This window comes from Narcine bancroftii, chromosome 2 (genome assembly GCF_036971445.1).
Source record: "Narcine bancroftii isolate sNarBan1 chromosome 2, sNarBan1.hap1, whole genome shotgun sequence".
NCBI lineage: Eukaryota > Metazoa > Chordata > Chondrichthyes > Torpediniformes > Narcinidae > Narcine > Narcine bancroftii.
Window position 1 is genome coordinate 291,060,340 of NC_091470.1, and position 18,637 is coordinate 291,078,976.

General features: G+C 40.7%; 1 protein-coding gene across 2 annotated transcripts in view; it reads left to right on the forward strand.

Annotated features, from left to right (window-relative positions):
• Positions 1-2,194, forward strand: part of arfgef1 (ADP-ribosylation factor guanine nucleotide-exchange factor 1 (brefeldin A-inhibited)) — a 178,134-nt gene extending 175,940 nt beyond the window's left edge. For both annotated transcript variants that reach the window (XM_069921321.1, XM_069921322.1), the window contains 2 exons: positions 735-754; positions 871-2,194. In XM_069921321.1, coding sequence (XP_069777422.1) covers positions 735-754; positions 871-1,024 — 174 coding nt within the window. In that variant the 3' untranslated portion in view covers positions 1,025-2,194. The remainder of the gene's footprint in view (positions 1-734; positions 755-870) is intronic.
• Positions 2,195-18,637: the final 16,443 nt, after the last annotated feature.

Genomic DNA, 18,637 nt, shown 5'->3' on the forward strand with positions numbered 1-18,637 from the left:
TGAGTATTAAATTGCAGGGTGAAATGCAAAAGTGTTCTGATGCTATGATTGTCATAAAAACACAAATACTGGAGGAGTAAAACACCCAAGACTGCAGGTGCAGTGACTGAAGTAAAAACACAATGGTGGAGAAATTCAGCAGGTCAAACAATGTACTTTATATAGCAAAGATAAAGGTAGAAACCAATGGTTTAGACTTGAGCCCTTCATCAAGCTATACCATTGGTCAGATATCTTTCCCTCCGATGGATGCTGCAAGACCTGCTGAGTTCCTCTTGCATTTTTGAGTATTAAATTGCAATTATGTGGTGTTTTTACTGAACTATCGGTCTTCCATTCTTTATTAACTCAAAGTCTATTCAGACTACGCAAATCCCCCTCTCCCATGGAAATGGATTCCAGTTTTGATAGATTTGTTTCATTAAGATCAAACAAGAACAATGGAGTTATGTCATTGACATTATCAACACTTTTCACAGATGCATGAAGTTTGGGAATCAATGTAGCATTAAGGATAAGGGGGTCCAAAAATGACTAACAGCTTTGGGATAACCACCTGGTTTTGTTTCAATTCTACTGAAATAGATTGAAAAAGGCTAGATTATTCACTGAATGATACATCATGATGAACATTGTTTATACCCTGGTTAAAATATGTGCAGAACTACTCTGTATTGATGCATCTTTGGAATGATATCCATTTTAAAATGATCTATGCTTTGTTTCCATTCCAGTTCAAGGCCCATGCATCAAGGTACTACCCCCTTTTGTGTGAAATTATGCAGTTTAATCTGATTCCAGAATTGAGAGCTATTCTACGTAAATTTTACCTCCGCATTGGCTTAGTCTTTAAAATATCTCATCCTTCAGAGCAAGAGCATGGATCCAGCAACAAGTAATGATCACCAATCTTAGCCAAGGCATTATTGTCCATAGATGTGCAAAGGACCAGGCTTTTGCCTGCTTTGATTCCCTCCTTCTGCCTCAATCCCTCCTTGATCTTTTTGTAAAGGATGGTGCTTAAATCAGTTGATTGAATCTGCCTGAAGATGGAGATAAGTGAACTATAAAATGAGTTCAAACTACTTTATTTCATTGAATTAATTATTTGAAGGTAAAGACTAAGTGCTGTAACGTGCTGAACATGCAATCAACATTTTGTGGTTTAGTCACTAATGTGGTGAATCACACTGGGACTCAAAGATGGAACGTGAACAGAAGGAATACTGTGAACATCTTGTTACGTGTGTACTGTAGTTTGACAGTGAGTAGTATAAGGGAACTAAAATCTTATTTCATCTTGCAGGTTGGAAAGGATAAGTAATTTTGAATTTGTTACAGATACTAGCAGTTCTCTTGAACATGAACATTATCTAGTAACTACTATTTCTTTGCACACAAGATCTTTAAAGTTATAATGACCATCCTTCTGTGAATCTATTGTACAGAGATGCAAATCTGTAAAATACAATTTTAACACTATATAGTTCTTCCAGAATGGGTTTCTTTTATTTCATTATTTTCTGTTCATTTTGTGCAGTCACTGCTATTTTGTTGTTCATTGTGTGCACTGGGTTGTTTTTGCTTTTGTGAATATTTAAAAATTTTCTTCAATGTTATTCATACAGTCCCTGGGAGCTATGTGCTTAATTATTAGTGAAAGAAGGCACTAAGGCCTTTACATTAATACGATTAGTGAAATGGTTACCCTGACAATAAAGACTAATTTTCCCCTACCTGTATATTACAGTCTAGGGTCTATTATTTAAACAAAGTGATTGATCTTGTCAACTGGAACTTGAATCATTGCAGGGTTGATCTGAGGTGCATCTGCACTGACAAAACTGTGTTCATGTTTGATGTAGGTTCTCCTGTCTATGTATAAAAATGATGTTAAATTAAATATATTAAATAATGAATCAGTTTGGGGGCTTGGGGTGATGAAATATATTGAAATCTAATTATTAAGAGGCTGTGAACTGGGCTTTAATTATTAAAAAAAAAAATGAGTTCCAAGCATTCCTAGTCACTGTGGATGTAGAAAATAAATATTTGGAGAAGGATGAAATATATATGGTACAGATATGTAAAGTTTTCTATGTAAAAAAAATGTACAACTTTCTGTACAATATTGGTTATCATCTGGAGTATTCTAATCAGGTCATAGCTCAATAAAGTTTTGAACTCTCTTTTACCAGTGCAGTCCTATTTTCATTAGCCGTACCCTGACTTCTGCACAATTTTCAGCGTGCAGTTTAGGTTCCATCTGAATTGACCATTCATCCATTGTTTTATTTTTGCGAGGTCAATGAAGGAACTTCAACATTTCGCATGATATTTGAGGATTCATAACTATTATTTCCAAAATGCACAAGTACAAACCCAACAATCCGGAAGCAGCTTCATGAATTCTCATCCTCTGCAATGATGATGTCCAGTATATGTGTAAGAACATTAAAATGAAGATTTTATGACTATCCAGCCCATAATACCAACAACTTGTTAGAACACAATTCGTTAATCCACGGAATCGCTTATAGCGCGGGTGTCTGTGGACCCCAAATTTTGCAAATAAGTTGATTAAAATTCCTGATCCCAATATTAAAAGAATGCGCTTGCTTTCCTTCATTGAAATTGTTAGTTATAGATAGCAGATCCTTCGAAAACTGATAATATTTGGGTTTGATTATCTGTGAGCACTCTGGCATACATGCATCTGTTCCGCAACTCAACTGTAACGCGGTATAAAATCTTGGACCCCAACTACCACGTTCTTACAAGGTTTTACTCTACTTGCTCGTCTTGATCTCCAGATGACATGCCTGCATCACGTTCCAGTTTTTGTCCAATGTAGTTTCCTGACAGTGGCATTGAAAAATTGGCTGAGCAGTGTGTCTTTTACTCCTGGATTAGCTATGCCTTTAACTAAGATAACCCAGTATAACTGGGATACTAAATTCTACCCATCAGAGTGGAAAATTGTCAGTATACATTTTGTCCAGCAAAAGCAGAGGGAAGCAAATCAACTACAACAGTCTCTTCTATGTTTGATTATCTACAAAAGGATGAAATCTACCATTGACATTTCATTCAAGTGCAACTTATTCTTCACAGTAAAACTCTATTAGTCAGCGATCCAACTGTTTAAATACTGATGGTTTGGCTTTTAGTTCTTTTGAAATTCACAGGGCCTTATAATTCCTGTACAACCTTTAAACTTACTGTGTTTACTGGAAAATTGGTGTATTAATAAGAATAACATCCAATTGCTTAGAAAATCTGCCAGTCCAGCAGCACCAAACCACAGTTGGTATCAGATTATTGGAGTTGTAGTGAACGTGGTCACTGATCCTCAGTTTTGTTTTTGCTGGGATCACTACTTTAGGACAGAGTGGAGGCTTGATTCAAATGTGGACAAGAACTAAATCCCATAAATAAGGTGAGTGCAGCTGCCTTTAACATCAAAGCAGAATTTAACTGGATAGGGATCTTGCCCTCTTTCACCTTCAGGTGGTAATTCTCTGACCTTTCCCTTCTTTGATTTTAGTTGGCAAATGATCCCAACAAGCCCTCCAGTTCTCAAAGTAAGCTTGATTATACAGCATCTTCGATAATGCTTGGGACAAAGATACTTTTTTCTCTTTATTTATCCCTGTGCTCCACAGTTTTAAATTTGTAATCAAACAATTCACATGTAATTAAAGTCCACACTCCCCCAGATTTTATTTAAGGTTATTTGTATACATTTTGGTTTGACCATGTAGAAATTGCAGCATTTTTTTAATATACAGTCCCCTCATTTCAGGGCACCTTAACGTTTGGGACATTTTGCTTCACAGGTGTTTGAACTACTCAGGGATGTTTAATTGCTTCATTGATGCAGGTATGAGAGAGCAAACCTTGCTTCTAAGCTTTTGATCACCTTCGAAGTCTGTAGTTGTCATTTTCAGCATGAGGACCAGTTTTGCCACTGAAAATCAAAGAAACCATTATGAGACTTAACAAGAATAAAACAGAAAGATATCCTTTATTGTTTAATTCTTGTTTTCCAGCCTCTACATGGTCAAACTAAAATAACTTAGAAATCTAGAACGTGCACTTTAATTATATGTGAATTGTTTGATTACAAATTTAAAACTGTAGAGCACGTGCAAATAAAGGAAAAAAAGTGTCTGTCCCAAACATTATGGAGGGCACTGTACTTCCTCCCACTTTCCATCTTGTTAAAATTCTATTCAGTTCCCTAGTTTCATTGTCTCTGATTGGTTCTGCCATTGCTGCTTTCTACATGAATGTTTCTGATATCTTGATATTTCATCAAACAAGGAAAATATCTCAGATCTGATCCTTTCTTCTTTTCTCAGAACTACATTAGGCTTACTATTCATTGCCTACATCACCGGCATCCACATTAAACAAATCATACTTCACTAGTTACAAAGCCTCCAGTACAATGCTACAACCAAGAACATCATCTGCTTCTCTCCATTTTCAGCATTCTGAAAGAATAATTTCCTCAACTCCTTGATCTCCAATAGTACTCGCTTGTGCAAATGTTGAAAAAAAAAATGCCTTTGTGTTGTTCTGTGTTCCAGGAGAAGAAGAGGTTTGTCCGTATTTTCAATTTAATTTACTGCTTAGATTGATATCTCCTTTACAATGGGATGTGAAATATCTCTATTGAAACCATATATATGACTCCCACTCCCCCTACATCAGGTTGACTCCTACTCTAACCTACCTTTCTGTACTTGGCCTCTGGCCTCCTTCCTATGAAGCCCACTTTCTTCAAGAAAATTTCTGTCAATTCAACACCAAGTTCAATATATTTAGATAGAATTTTCTGTTTTTATTTGAATTCTTGAATTTATATGGATTTTTTTGTCAATTTGCTACCCTTTTTCATCACACAATTTATCCCTTTTAATTTAATCTTTCTTCATGAATCTTTGCTCTCTGATTCCCTCTGCCTTTTTATACATATCTGTAGCCTTTCCTGGTTCTGTTGGAAAAGGCTAACACTATTTCTTTCTCCAGACGCTGCCTGATTTCCCCCAAGATTCCAACCATTTTCAAAGTTCATGTCAGATTTCCATCATCTTAACTATTTGTCCCTCTGGCTTGTTTCTGCTCTGAAGGGCAATTTTACCACAAATTTGTTCATCATTTTAATTATTTAAAATATTTTAATAGTGTTTGTGAATGTCTTTGTCACTCAAGCGAGAATTAAAATTTGAAACGCTTGATACTCTGAACCTGGAGTGAGGCCTCGTCAGCTGTCAAAGCTTTTTTTTGAAATTGGGTAGGACAGTCAGATCGGCTATAACAATCAGCTCGGTAGGTGCTGGTCCAGGGTGATGCTTGCAGAGTAAATTACCCAATCATAATTACCCAATCCCATCCCCTTATCCGACTGGAGAAAAGAACAGAATGATCTAGAGATTTGTCAGTTACAAATCTTGAGGCATAACCCAAGAGGTGCAGATTCCAGTGGTGGGATGTTTAAAATAAATTAAGTATAGCATAGTTAAGCAGAGGGGGGGGGGGTGGGAATGACTATTAAAGTGTGACTGAAAGGAGTAGAAAACAAGAAAAAGTAATTGTATTTAGAGGACTGAGAACTATGAGAAATTAACACTAAATGCATTTGAAACCTGATAGATGACTTGAAAGCTCAAATAACACATGCATGTGAACTAATATTGTAGATGTATTGTAGTTGCTGTGGGGTTGGAATGTATCCCAGGTTTGAAAAGAAGTAAAAAGATCTAGTTGGGGTAAAGTTAGTCATGGCAGTTAGCTGTGCAATGCTGAGTTAAGGTATAAATAAAGTGGAATTGGTATATTGACTAGCAATATACCAGCTTGGAGTTACCTATTATCCCCAAAGTGTGGGTTTTTGATAGTGAAAAATTATAAATCATGAAATATCAAAAGAATATATGAAACTAATGGCCAATGGAGATTTTATTTGACGATTCAACAAACCAAAATTACAAGTACATTGTAGAATAAAAATCAATCCAATCATCAGGGATTGATTCTCAGAACAGGACCCACCCCGTGCTGAGCTGTTTTAAATTTAGTCGTGTGTACCAGCATGTAATATCTACATGATGGAATTGAAGATGAATTGATAAATCATTAATTGCTCTTTGAGGGAAGTAACAAGAAAAGAACCTGTAAATGTATTTGGACTTTTAAAAGGCATTTTACAATGTTCTATCTCAACATTCACAAGGTAAGAACGTGGCATTGGAGGAAAGGAGTTTAGCATGGATTAAAGTTGGGTTATTACAGAAAACAGAGTTGGAATTGTAAGGATGCAACGAGTGGGGTACCCAGCTTTTAGTTCTTGGCCCAAAACACAAAAGTCTGCAGATGTTGTGGTTGTAATAAATACACAAGAGACCCCAACAATGAAGACGCTGTTTACATCCGGTACCGCATGGATGGCAGTCTCTTCAATCTGAGGCGCCTGCAAGCTCACACCAAGACACAAGAGCAACTTGTCCGTGAACTACTCTTTGCAGACGATGCCGCTTTAGTTGCCCATTCAGAGCCAGCTCTTCAGCGCTTGACGTCCTGCTTTGCGGAAACTGCCAAAATGTTTGGCCTGGAAGTCAGCCTGAAGAAAACTGAGGTCCTCCATCAGCCAGCTCCCCACCATGACTACCAGCCCCCCCACATCTCCATCGGGCACACAAAACTCAAAACGGTCAACCAGTTTACCTATCTCGGCTGCACCATTTCATCAGATGCAAGGATCGACAATGAGATAGACAACAGACTCGCCAAGGCAAATAGCGCCTTTGGAAGACTACACAAGAGTCTGGAATAACAACCAACTGAAAAACCTCACAAAGATAAGCGTATACAGAGCCGTTGTCATACCCACACTCCTGTTCGGCTCAGAATCATGGGTCCTCTACCGGCATCACCTACGGCTCCTAGAACGCTTCCACCAGCGTTGTCTCCGCTCCATCCTCAACATCCATTGGAGCGCTTTCATCCCTAACGTCGAAGTACTCGAGATGGCAGAGGTCGACAGCATCGAGTCCACGCTGCTGAAGATCCAGCTGCGCTGGGTGGGTCACGTCTCCAAAATGGAGGACCATCGCCTTCCCAAGATCGTGTTATATGGCGAGCTCTCCACTGGCCACCGTGACAGAGGTGCACCAAAGAAGAGGTACAAGGACTGCCTAAAGAAATCTCTTGGTGCCTGCCACATTGACCACCGCCAGTGGGCTGATATAGCCTCAAACCGTGCATCTTGGCGCCTCACAGTTTGGCGGGCAGCAACCTCCTTTGAAGAAGACCGCAGAGCCCACCTCACTGACAAAAGGCAAAGGAGGAAAAACCCAACACCCAACCCCAACCAACCAATTTTCCCCTGCAGCCGCTGCAACCGTGTCTGCCTGTCCCGCATCGGACTTGTCAGCCACAAACGAGCCTGCAGCTGACGTGGACTTTTACCCCCTCCATAAATCTTCGTCCGCGAAGCCAAGCCAAAGAAAGAAGCACAGGAAGATCTTCAAAGTCTTCAAAAGCATCTAGAATAAGTACAGCTTCGCATTCTTCAAGCATATCAGCTCTGCATGCTAAGGCGCAACCAGACTTGGCTACTGTCTGTGCCCAATAACAGTGGTTAAAGAAAAGATATGCTTTAGAGGATATGGAAGCTGAAATGAAGATTCAGCAATTGAGACAAGAAGCTGAAATCAGGAACCAACCACTGAAACAAGAAGCCTAAATCAAGAAATAACAATTGGAGCAAGAAGAGCAACTTAAAAGGTTACAAATGAACAAAATATATTATTGAAGAGAGAAAAGAAAAGACTAGAGTTTGAAGAACAACGTGCTATGAATTTGGCCAAAGTCAAAGCATTAGCTCAGGCCTGCTAGATTTATCACTTATAGTGACATACCCAAAGGGCTAGCACCTAACATTCCAGAGGATCAATGGGTACCACAGCCACAAGAAACAAGTATACTCGAGCAAGGAGCCACAGGTGTCGCTGCTAGTGCTCAATTGACAATGACCAATCCTGTGGAAAGAGGATTGTCACTAGTGACATTCAATCTCTTCAGAGGCCACAATATATGAATCTTCCCAAAAGGAGAATATTTCAAAAAAGTTCAACCATACGAATTGATCATACTCAACCATTGATGTCTCTCCATGTTGCTGGAGAACCAGCTATAAGACAAGGATCTCCAGCAATACCATCACTTAAATAACAAGGATCCCCATTAATGCCATCACTTACAACTCAAGGTCCTACACCTTTGGTACCAGTTCAAGGTCCATTTTCTCCATTCACAACAAGACAACCAGGCAAGCCATGGTGAGCAAGACAATATAATATCACCCATAGCAAAACAAAATGAAATTTCTGCTATGTTAGCACAGAAACAAGGTTCATATGGTTTACCTAAGAAGGAAATTCCAGTTTTTAATGGAGATTCATTACAATATCTGACATTCATGAAATCCTTTGAACATCACATTGAAAGTAATACTAAAAATGTGAAAGATCATCTGTATTACCTGGAACAGTATACTGGAGGATAGGTGAAAGAGTTAGTCAAAAGTTGCCAATATATATGTATCCAGAACAAGGTTTTAAAATGGCAAAAGTATTATTGCATCAGCATTATGGTGATGAACATAAAATCACAATGGCCCTAATAGACAAGATTCTTCCTTGGTCAGCAGTAAAATCAGTGGACACATATGCACTCTTTCTGAGAGGATGTTGTAACGCAATGGGAAGTAGTGTCCATTTGCAGGAGCTGAATTTGCTTGCTAAATTTGTCGATTATTGTAAACAAATTGCCTTATAAGAAGAAGGATTTATGGAAAACCAAAGTTGCAGAACTTAAGATGCTTCCCAGAAGGGACACCACTTTTGACGATGTTGTACAATTCTTGGAATGTCATGTATATATTTATACCATACCTGTATATGGTACTTCTAGTACCTCCGAGCACAGGGAGAGCAGCAGCGGCCCCGGCCCCGGTCCGGGCGAAGGGTAGACGGCGGCGGCCCCGATACGGGCAGGAGCAAGGGGGAGACGGCGGCCCCGGCCTCGGTCGAGAAAGGCAGGCGGAGGCCCCGGTCCGGACAGGGAGTGGGAGGCGGCGGCCCCAGTCCAGGCACAGGGAGAGCAGCAGCGGCCCCGGCCCCGGTCCGGGCGAAGGGTAGACAGCGGCGGCCTCGATCCGGGCAGGAGCAAGGGGGAGACGGCGGCCCCGGCCTCGGTCGAGTGGGGCAGGCGGAGGCCCCGATCCGGGCAGAGAGTGGGAGGCGGCGGCCCGAGTCCAGGCACAGGGTGAGCTGCGGCGGCCTCGGCCCCGGTCCGGGCAGTATGGACCGACCTAGGAGGGGAGGCAGACCCCTCCAGCCCGGGTAAGAAACCTGCATAGAAGAAGGCCACTCCGATATAAAACCTACTTGCTTGGCCATGGCACATGAACCATGGGTGTAAAGGGTGGGGCCAGTACTGCGCGCACTGCACTCCACCTAAAAGCTCCTTTGCGCAGGCCCGAGGACAGGTCCACGTCCTCCCCCTCCACGTCCACCCCCTCCATGTCCTCCCCCTCCACGTCCTCCCCCTCAAAAGATGCTCACAAACTCAAGCTAGCATGCTGGAACATCAGAACCATGCTAGACAAGGCTGACAGCCACCGACCTGAACGTCGGTCTGCCCTCATTGCACATGAACTCCTCAGACTTGACATCGACATAGACGCTCTCAATGAAGTCCGCCTGGCAAATGTAGGCAGCCTCCAAGAACGCGGCGCGGGCTACACACTCTACTGGTCTGGCAAGCCTTCGGATGAACGACGCCTATCTGGTGTAGGCTTCATGGTCAAGAGCTTCATTGCCTCCAAACTCGAAAACCTTCCGACAGGCCTCTCGGACCGAATCATGTCCATGCGACTCCCCCTTCAAAACAAGCGTCACATCACCCTCATCAGTGTCTATGCTCCAACCCTCCAGGCGGAACCAGCAGAAAAGGACAAGTTCTACACCGACCTGCGCAACCTCATCCAACGCACCCCTACAGCCGACAAGGTTGTCATCATGGGCGACTTCAACGCTCGTGTCGGCAAAGACTCAGAAACCTGGCCAGGAATCCTGGGCAAGCATGGCGTCGGCAAGTGCAACGACAATGGGCGCCTCCTGTTGGAGCTCTGCGCAGAACAGCGGCTTGTCATTACAAACACCCTTTTTCAGCAGAGGGACAGCCTTAAAACCACCTGGATGCATCCCCGATCCAAACACTGGCCCCTCCTGGACTACATCCTGGTGCGAGAAAGTGACAAATGAGATGTGCTCCACACCAGGGTCATGCCTAGCGCGGAATGCCACACTGACCACCGGCTGGTTCGCTGCAAGCTCAACCTTCACTTCAAGCCAAAGCCCAGGAACAATAAAGCCCCCAGAAAGAGGTTCAATGTTGGAAACCTGCAGTCAGACGAAGCGAGAGGAAACTTCCAGGCAAACCTCAAAGCAAAGCTCGACGATGCAACCCGCCTCACGGACCCGTCCCCTGAAACCCTCTGGGATCAGTTGAAGACTACCATACTGCAATCCACTGAAGAGGTACTGGGCTTCTCCTCCAGGAAAAACAAGGACTGGTTTGACGAAAACAGCCAGGAAATCCAGGAGCTGCTGGCAAAGAAGCGAGCTGCCCACCAGGCTCACCTTACAAAGCCGTCCTGTCCAGAGAAGAAACAAGCCTTCCGTCGCGCATGCAGCCATCTTCAGCGCAAACTCCGGGAGATCCAAAATGAGTGGTGGACTAGCCTCGCCAAACGAACCCAGCTCAGCGCGGACATTGGCGACTTCAGGGGTTTCTACGAGGCTCTAAAGGCTGTGTACGGCCCCTCACCCCAAGTCCAAAGCCCGCTGCGCAGCTCAGACGGCAAAGTCCTCCTCAGCGACAAGATCTCCATCCTCAACCGATGGTCAGAACACTTCCAATCTCTTTTCAGTGCCAACCGCTCAGTCCAAGATTCCACCCTGCTCCAGCTCCCTCAACAGCCCCTAAGGCTAGAGCTGGATGAGGTTCCCACCCTGGATGAGACATATAAGGCAATCGAACAACTGAAAAGTGGCAAAGCAGCAGGTATGGATGGAATCCCCCCAGAAGTCTGGAAGGCTGGCGGCAAAACTCTGCATGCCAAACTGCATGAGTTTTTCAAGCTTTGTTGGGACCAAGGTAAACTGCCTCAGGATCTTCGTGATGCCACCATCATCACCCTGTACAAAAACAAAGGCGAGAAATCAGACTGCTCAAACTACAGGGGAATCACGTTGCTCTCCATTGCAGGCAAAATCTTCGCTAGGATTCTACTAAATAGAATAATACCTAGTGTCGCCGAGAATATTCTCCCAGAATCACAGTGCGGCTTTCGCGCAAACAGAGGAACTACTGACATGGTCTTTGCCCTCAGACAGCTCCAAGAAAAGTGCAGAGAACAAAACAAAGGACTCTACATCACCTTTGTTGACCTCACCAAAGCCTTCGACACCGTGAGCAGGAAAGGGCTTTGGCAAATACTAGAGCGCATCGGATGTCCCCCAAAGTTCCTCAACATGATTATCCAACTGCACGAAAACCAACAAGGTCGGGTCAGATACAGCAATGAGCTCTCTGAACCCTTCTCCATTAACAATGGCGTGAAGCAAGGCTGTGTTCTCGCACCAACCCTCTTTTCAATCTTCTTCAGCATGATGCTGAACCAAGCCATGAAAGACCCCAACAATGAAGACGCTGTTTACATCCGGTACCGCACGGATGGCAGTCTCTTCAATCTGAGGCGCCTGCAAGCTCACACCAAGACACAAGAGAAACTTGTCCGTGAACTACTCTTTGCACACGATGCCGCTTTAGTTGCCCATTCACAGCCAGCTCTTCAGCGCTTGACGTCTTGCTTTGCGGAAACTGCCAAAATGTTTGGCCTGGAAGTCAGCCTGAAGAAAACTGAGGTCCTCCATCAGCCAGCTCCCCACCATGATTACCAGCCCCCCCACATCTCCATCGGGCACACAAAACTCAAAACGGTCAACCAGTTTACCTATCTCGGCTGCACCATTTCATCAGATGCAAGGATCGACAATGAGATAGACAACAGACTCGCCAAGGCAAATAGCGCCTTTGGAAGACTACACAAAAGAGTCTGGAAAAACAACCAACTGAAAAACCTCACAAAGATAAGCGTATACAGAGCCGTTGTCATACCCACACTCCAGTTCGGCTCCGAATCATGGGTCCTCTACCGGCACCACCTACGGCTCCTAGAACGCTTCCACCAGCGTTGTCTCCGCTCCATCCTCAACATCCATTGGAGCGCTTACATCCCTAACGTCGAAGTACTCGAGATGGCAGAGGTCGACAGCATCGAGTCCACGCTGCTGAAGATCCAGCTGCGCTGGATGGGTCACGTCTCCAGAATGGAGGACCATCGCCTTCCCAAGATCATGTTATATGGCGAGCTCTCCACTGGCCACCGTGACAGAGGTGCACCAAAGAAAAGGTACAAGGACTGCCTAAAGAAATCTCTTGGTGCCTGCCACATTGACCACCGCCAGTGGGCTGATAACGCCTCAAACCGTGCATCTTGGCGCCTCACAGTTTGGCGGGCAGCAACCTCCTTTGAAGAAGACCGCAGAGCCCACCTCACTGACAAAAGGCAAAGGAGGAAAAACCCAACACCCAACCCCAACCAACCAATTTTCCCCTGCAACCGCTGCAATCGTGTCTGCCTGTCCCGCATCGGACTTGTCAGCCACAAACGAGCCTGCAGCTGACGTGGACTTTTTACCCCCTCCATAAATCTTCGTCCGCGAAGCCAAGCCAAAGAGAGAAAGAGACCTGTATATGGAAATATTAAGGATATTTCAATAGTTCCTAAAGATATAAAGAAATCTAAGTCATTGTCTCATCATAAACCAAAGGGAAGTAACTTTGTTACTGCTGTGTCAGATATAAGCACAGGAAAGAACAAGAAAACAAAGGAAAAGGAATATCAGACCTTTCAGGAAAGCTGTTTGTATTGCAAGGATAAGCGTGTTTTAGAAAGATGTTCATGATTGGATGATGAGAAATTAACCTTTTTAAAGAAGAATGGAATATGTTTTGGTTGATTGTATAAAGGACACATCAGCAAAACTTGTAATCAAGTGACTCAGTTGTGATATATGCAGTCTTAAGCATCCCAAGTTACTGCATACTCAATGAAGTAAAGTTGAGAGGGAAGTCAAACAATCTAAATCCAAGACTAACATGACATTGAAAAAGAATGCCTCAGCTTTGGTTCAGATAAACAGTCTTACTGGGGCTGGTCACAAAGCTCTCGCAATAGTTCCTGTACAGGAACTAATATAGTTTCAGGTTTACAGATTGCTGGATTGAATAGCAGTGAATTTTATGATCTTCCAAGTGTATATACTCAGAGATAATGCCTGTGAATAAGGAGAATATTCCCTATCAGGATGATATCAAACAGTGGGATCATCTAAAAGATGTTTGCTTACCTAAGATTGATGCCAAAATCGAGATGTTAATTGGATTAGATGTGACTCTTGAACCTGTAGAATGAATAAGGAGTCAAAATGATGGACTTTATGCCGTGAGAACGTTGCTTGGATGGACAATTAACGGACCATTAGAGTGAAAAATGATCAGGAGTCGTCAAATGTAAATGTCAACCGAATTTCTGTTGTCAAACTTAATGATTTGTGACACATTTTTGTGTCATCATATATTACAAAAAAAAACAAGGGTCCACGTAGCGATTCCAGAGACATTCCACTCAGTAAAGTACTCCAGACTGAAATCTGTCCTCTACAAGCGCTCTTGACTTCTACCTCTAAGAAACTACAGACTGGTACTGTTCTGCTTGGATCAGAGTTGGTTAATTGTCAACCTCTTGTATGTATTCAAAATTATGGAGTTTCAATTGTGCTAATGAGGAGATGCCATTTCCTTTTTTTTCAAACTTTATTTAAAATTTTCAAAATACTTATCAAAAAGTACATAGAATAAAAATCAAAAAGGAACTACAAATAACCCCAACCCACCCACCCCCCACCCTCAACAAACCCCGCAAAAGGAGCATAAAAAAAATAGTTTAAAAAAATACAATGATTTAAGATATTACTAAACCCATACATTTCAAATAAGGTGACCACATCTGAAAAAAAATTATCTTGCAAATTATATGTTATTTTTTCCATATAAATACAAGATCTCCACTCATTATGCCAACGAGCTATATTCACTTCTACGTCATCCTTCCAAGAAATCACCACCTAATGCTAGAGAAGAAAAACTGTCTGAAACTTATCCAACCCCAAATCATTAAAATAGAACAATATAATCCCAACAAAAAATTTTCGGATCTAATAAAAATTTAATCTTAAACAGCTTTTGAAGAAATTCTCTAATTTTTTTTTGCCAAAATGGTTGAACTCTATCATAAAGCCAAACTGAATGTAAAAATGTTCCTATACAGCATCCACATCTAAAACACAACTCCAAATTACTAAATCCATATTTCTCAATTTCTCAGATACAACTGATGTAAAAAATTATAATTAACCATACTATATCTTACATTAAGCAATTTAGTCACTCCATCATTACACATAGTCTCCCAATCAGCCTGACCAATGTCACAAAATAAATCTCTTTCCCATTTAATCCTAGATTTATCCAAATTTACTTTATCCATAGTGTCTTGCAACAATGTATACATATCTGAAATAAAACCCTTATTTGATGAATGAGAAATCAAAGATTCAAATTTTATTAACTTAGGAATTTTCATTTCTCTTCCAAAATGATCTTTCATTAATGGTCTAACTTGATAATACACAAATAAAGAGTTCGCTGAAATTCCAAATTTTACCCTAAGTTGATTAAAAGAAAGAAATGTACCTTCCTCAAAACAATCCCCCAACACGTTTATACCTTTATTCTGCCATTCTTTTAAAAATCTATTATTCAACAAAAAGGGAATCAATTTATTTTGATATAAAGGAGTTTGAATTGATATTTTACCTTATGTACCTATAAGGTTCCTTTTATACCAAATCTCTAACAAATGTTTTAAAATCAGTACATTATATCTCTGTAATAAAACAGGATTCCACTTAAATATAAAATTATGCAAATAAGGTTCTGAAATATTGGCCAATTCAACCCTAGCCCAACTAGGAGGATGCAAAACATCCAGCATACGATGAATAAATTTCAATTGTGCAGCTTCGTAATAATTTTGAAAATGATGTAATTGTAAACCTCCCAAAGCATATTTCCAAGTCAATTTATGCAATGCTATTCTAGCTAATTTTCCTTTCCATAGAAATTGTCGAATTGCCTTATTTAAATCCTGAAAAAAAGATTTCGAAAGTAAACAAGAAATCGGCTGAAAAAGATATTGGATACGTGGAAAAACATTCATCTTAATACAATTTACTCAACCTATTAATGACAAAGGAAGATCTTTCCATTTGATCAAATCAGCCTTAATCTTTCTCATTAACGGTACATAATTTAATTTATTCAATGATTGAATATCAATCATTATATCCAAATACTTAATTTTGTCAGTTCAACGCAATCTAGTAATTTGCCTACACTGATTGTAATTTCCATCTGAAATTGGTAATATTTCACTTTTATCCCAATTCACCTTATATTCAGACAGAACTCCATATTGTTCAAAACATTTTTTGAAAATGAATTAAAGATTGTTCCGTATGTGTTAAATATATCAAAACGTCATCTGCAAACAAATTGATCTTATATTCAGCATCTAATATCTTTAATCCTCTAATATTCTCCTTCTGCCTTATTGCTTGAGCTAAAGGTTTGATGACCAACGCAAATAGAGCTGGTGACAAAGGACAACCTTGACAAGTTGAACGTGTTAATTTAAATAATGAGGAGGTTTGACCATTTGTCACCACCCTAGCAACTGGATTATTATATAATGCCTTAACCCAACCAATAAAGAAAGGTCCAAACTTAAACTTCTCCAATACTTCCACTCCACCCATCCATGGTGGACAACTGTATGTCAGGTTGGAAGCCTGTGATAAGCAGGGTGCCTCATGGATCGGTGCTGGGTCCCTTGTTGTTTATCATTTATATTAATGATTTTGAAGAGGGTGTGGTTAACTGAGTGAGCAAATATGCGGATGATACGAAAATAGGGGGAGTGGTGGATAGTGAGGTAGATTTTCTTGGATTTCAGAAGGATTTGGTTTGTTTAGAAGAGTGGGCTGAAAGATGGCAGATAGAATTCAATGTAGACAAGTGTGAGGTGTTGCATTTCGGTAAAAATAACCAGAATATGACATATACAGTTAAGGGGAGGGCATTGAGACACACAGAGGAGCAAAGGGACCTGGGAGTTATGGTACAGAGTTCACTGAAGGTGGATTCCCATGTAGATAGGGTATATGCTGGCCTTTATAAATCATAGTATAGAGTATAGGAGCTGGGAGGTGATGCTACAGCTGTTTAAGGCATTGGTGAGGCCAGGTTTGGAGTACTGTGCTCAGTTCTGGTCTCCAAATTATAGAAAGCATATAGATAAGGTGGAGAGGATACAGAGAAGGTTTACAGGGATGTTGCCTGGCTTACAGCATCTGGATTACAGGGAGAGATTAAGGAGACTGGGACTTCATTCATTGGAACGTAGACGACTGAGAGGGGACTTGATAAAGGTATTTAAAATTATGAAAGGAATAGATAGACTAGACATAAACAGACTCTTTCTCCTAAGGGCAGGGGAGGTTGGAACAAGAGGCCATGTGTTAAGGGTAAGGGGGCAACACTTTCGGAGAAATATTAGCGGTAGCTTTTTCACTCTGAATGAGATAGTTGCGTCAGGGTCCCTTCTGTCATTTAAGGTTGGATGTGTACATGGAGGTGAGGGGGTTTGAGGGTTATTGGCGAGAGCGGAAGGTTTGAGCTAGTGGAGTTGTTCTAGTGAACCGATGCAGACTCAAAAGGCCGACATGGCCTGTTTCCGCTCCGTAAATGGTTATTATGGTTATAAATCCTTTTCCCGCATCAAATGCAACTACCATTGGTAGATTGGGTTGCTGACAAGACACACTGATCAACAAAATCACTCTAAGAATATTATCAGAAGCACACCTATTGTTAATAAAACCTGCTTGATCCAAATGTACTAATTGAGGCAAATATTTAGCAAGTCTATTTGCCAATAATTTAGCTATTATTTTATAGTCCACATTCAATAAAGAAATTGGCCGATATGAAGCTTCATTCAAAGGATCTGTCTTTTTTTTAATATTACCGTTATTATTGCGCTTGTACACGACTCTGGTAAAGCTTGTTCCTGTGTCACTTGTTGAAGAACATCCATAAATAGAGGCAACAAATCATCATTAAAAACCTTTATAAAATTCAACGGAAAACCCATCATCACCTGGAGACTTCCCATTCGGCATTTGTTGTACGACATCTTTTATCTCAAAATCAGTAAAAGGAGAGTCCAATTTTCTCACATACTCTTCCCCTAATATTGGCAAATTTAAACCAGACAAGAAAGATTCAATAGAACCATCATCTCGAACCCCCTCAGAAATATGTAATTTCTGGTAAAATGATAAAAATTCGTCATTTATTTCCTGAGGTTTATAAGTAACTGAAGTACTTTTTTCTCGAAGCTTGTTTTGTTTTCAATTGCCAGGCTAAAACTTTATGAGCTCTATCACCTAACTCATAATAATGTTGTTTGGATATATTTGAATCAAATGCTCAAATTGATACATTTGTAATGTATTATATCATAATTTTAATTTAGTTAAAGCTGCCTTATTATCTTCCAAACAATACTTCTGAAACTCTTTTTCCAAATCAGCTATCTGTTTTTCCAACATCTGACTCTTCAGCCAAAAATTTCTTCTTTTCTTTTGATGCATAGCTAATAATTTGACCTCGTAATAAAGACCTTTAAAGCATCCCATAAAATAAAATTACTCTGTACTGAGTTCTTATTCAAATTTAAAAAAAAACAATTTGATCTTTAATAAAACTAACAAATTCCGGCTTTTTCAATAACATTGCATTTAATCTCCAACAAAAGGTTGATTGAATAACTTCTTGCCCAACACAAGAAATAAGTAACAATGAATGATCAGATACTATTCTACTCTTATATTCAGCCTGAGTAATATGAGCTTGCAAGTGTGTTGAAGCCAAAAAAAAATCTATCCTTGAAAATGAATCATGACAAGAAGAATAAAATGAAAAATCTATCTCACTCGGATTTAACCTCCTCCAAATCTCTATCAAGTTCAAATCTTTTAACGAAGCCATTTGTAAAGCGGCCTTTGATTTTTTTCAAAGTCTTGGGAGATTTATCCAATAATGGATCTAATACACAATTAAAATCTCCCCCAATCAAAATGTTTTCCTTGGCTTGACTCAATATTAGAAAAGCTTCAGACATGAATTGTTCATCTTCAACATTTGGCACACACACATTTAACAAAGACCATGGTTCCGCAAACAATTTACAATTAATCATTAGAACTTGACCAGCTGAACCCATCAATGACTCAAGTTCAAACGGTATCTT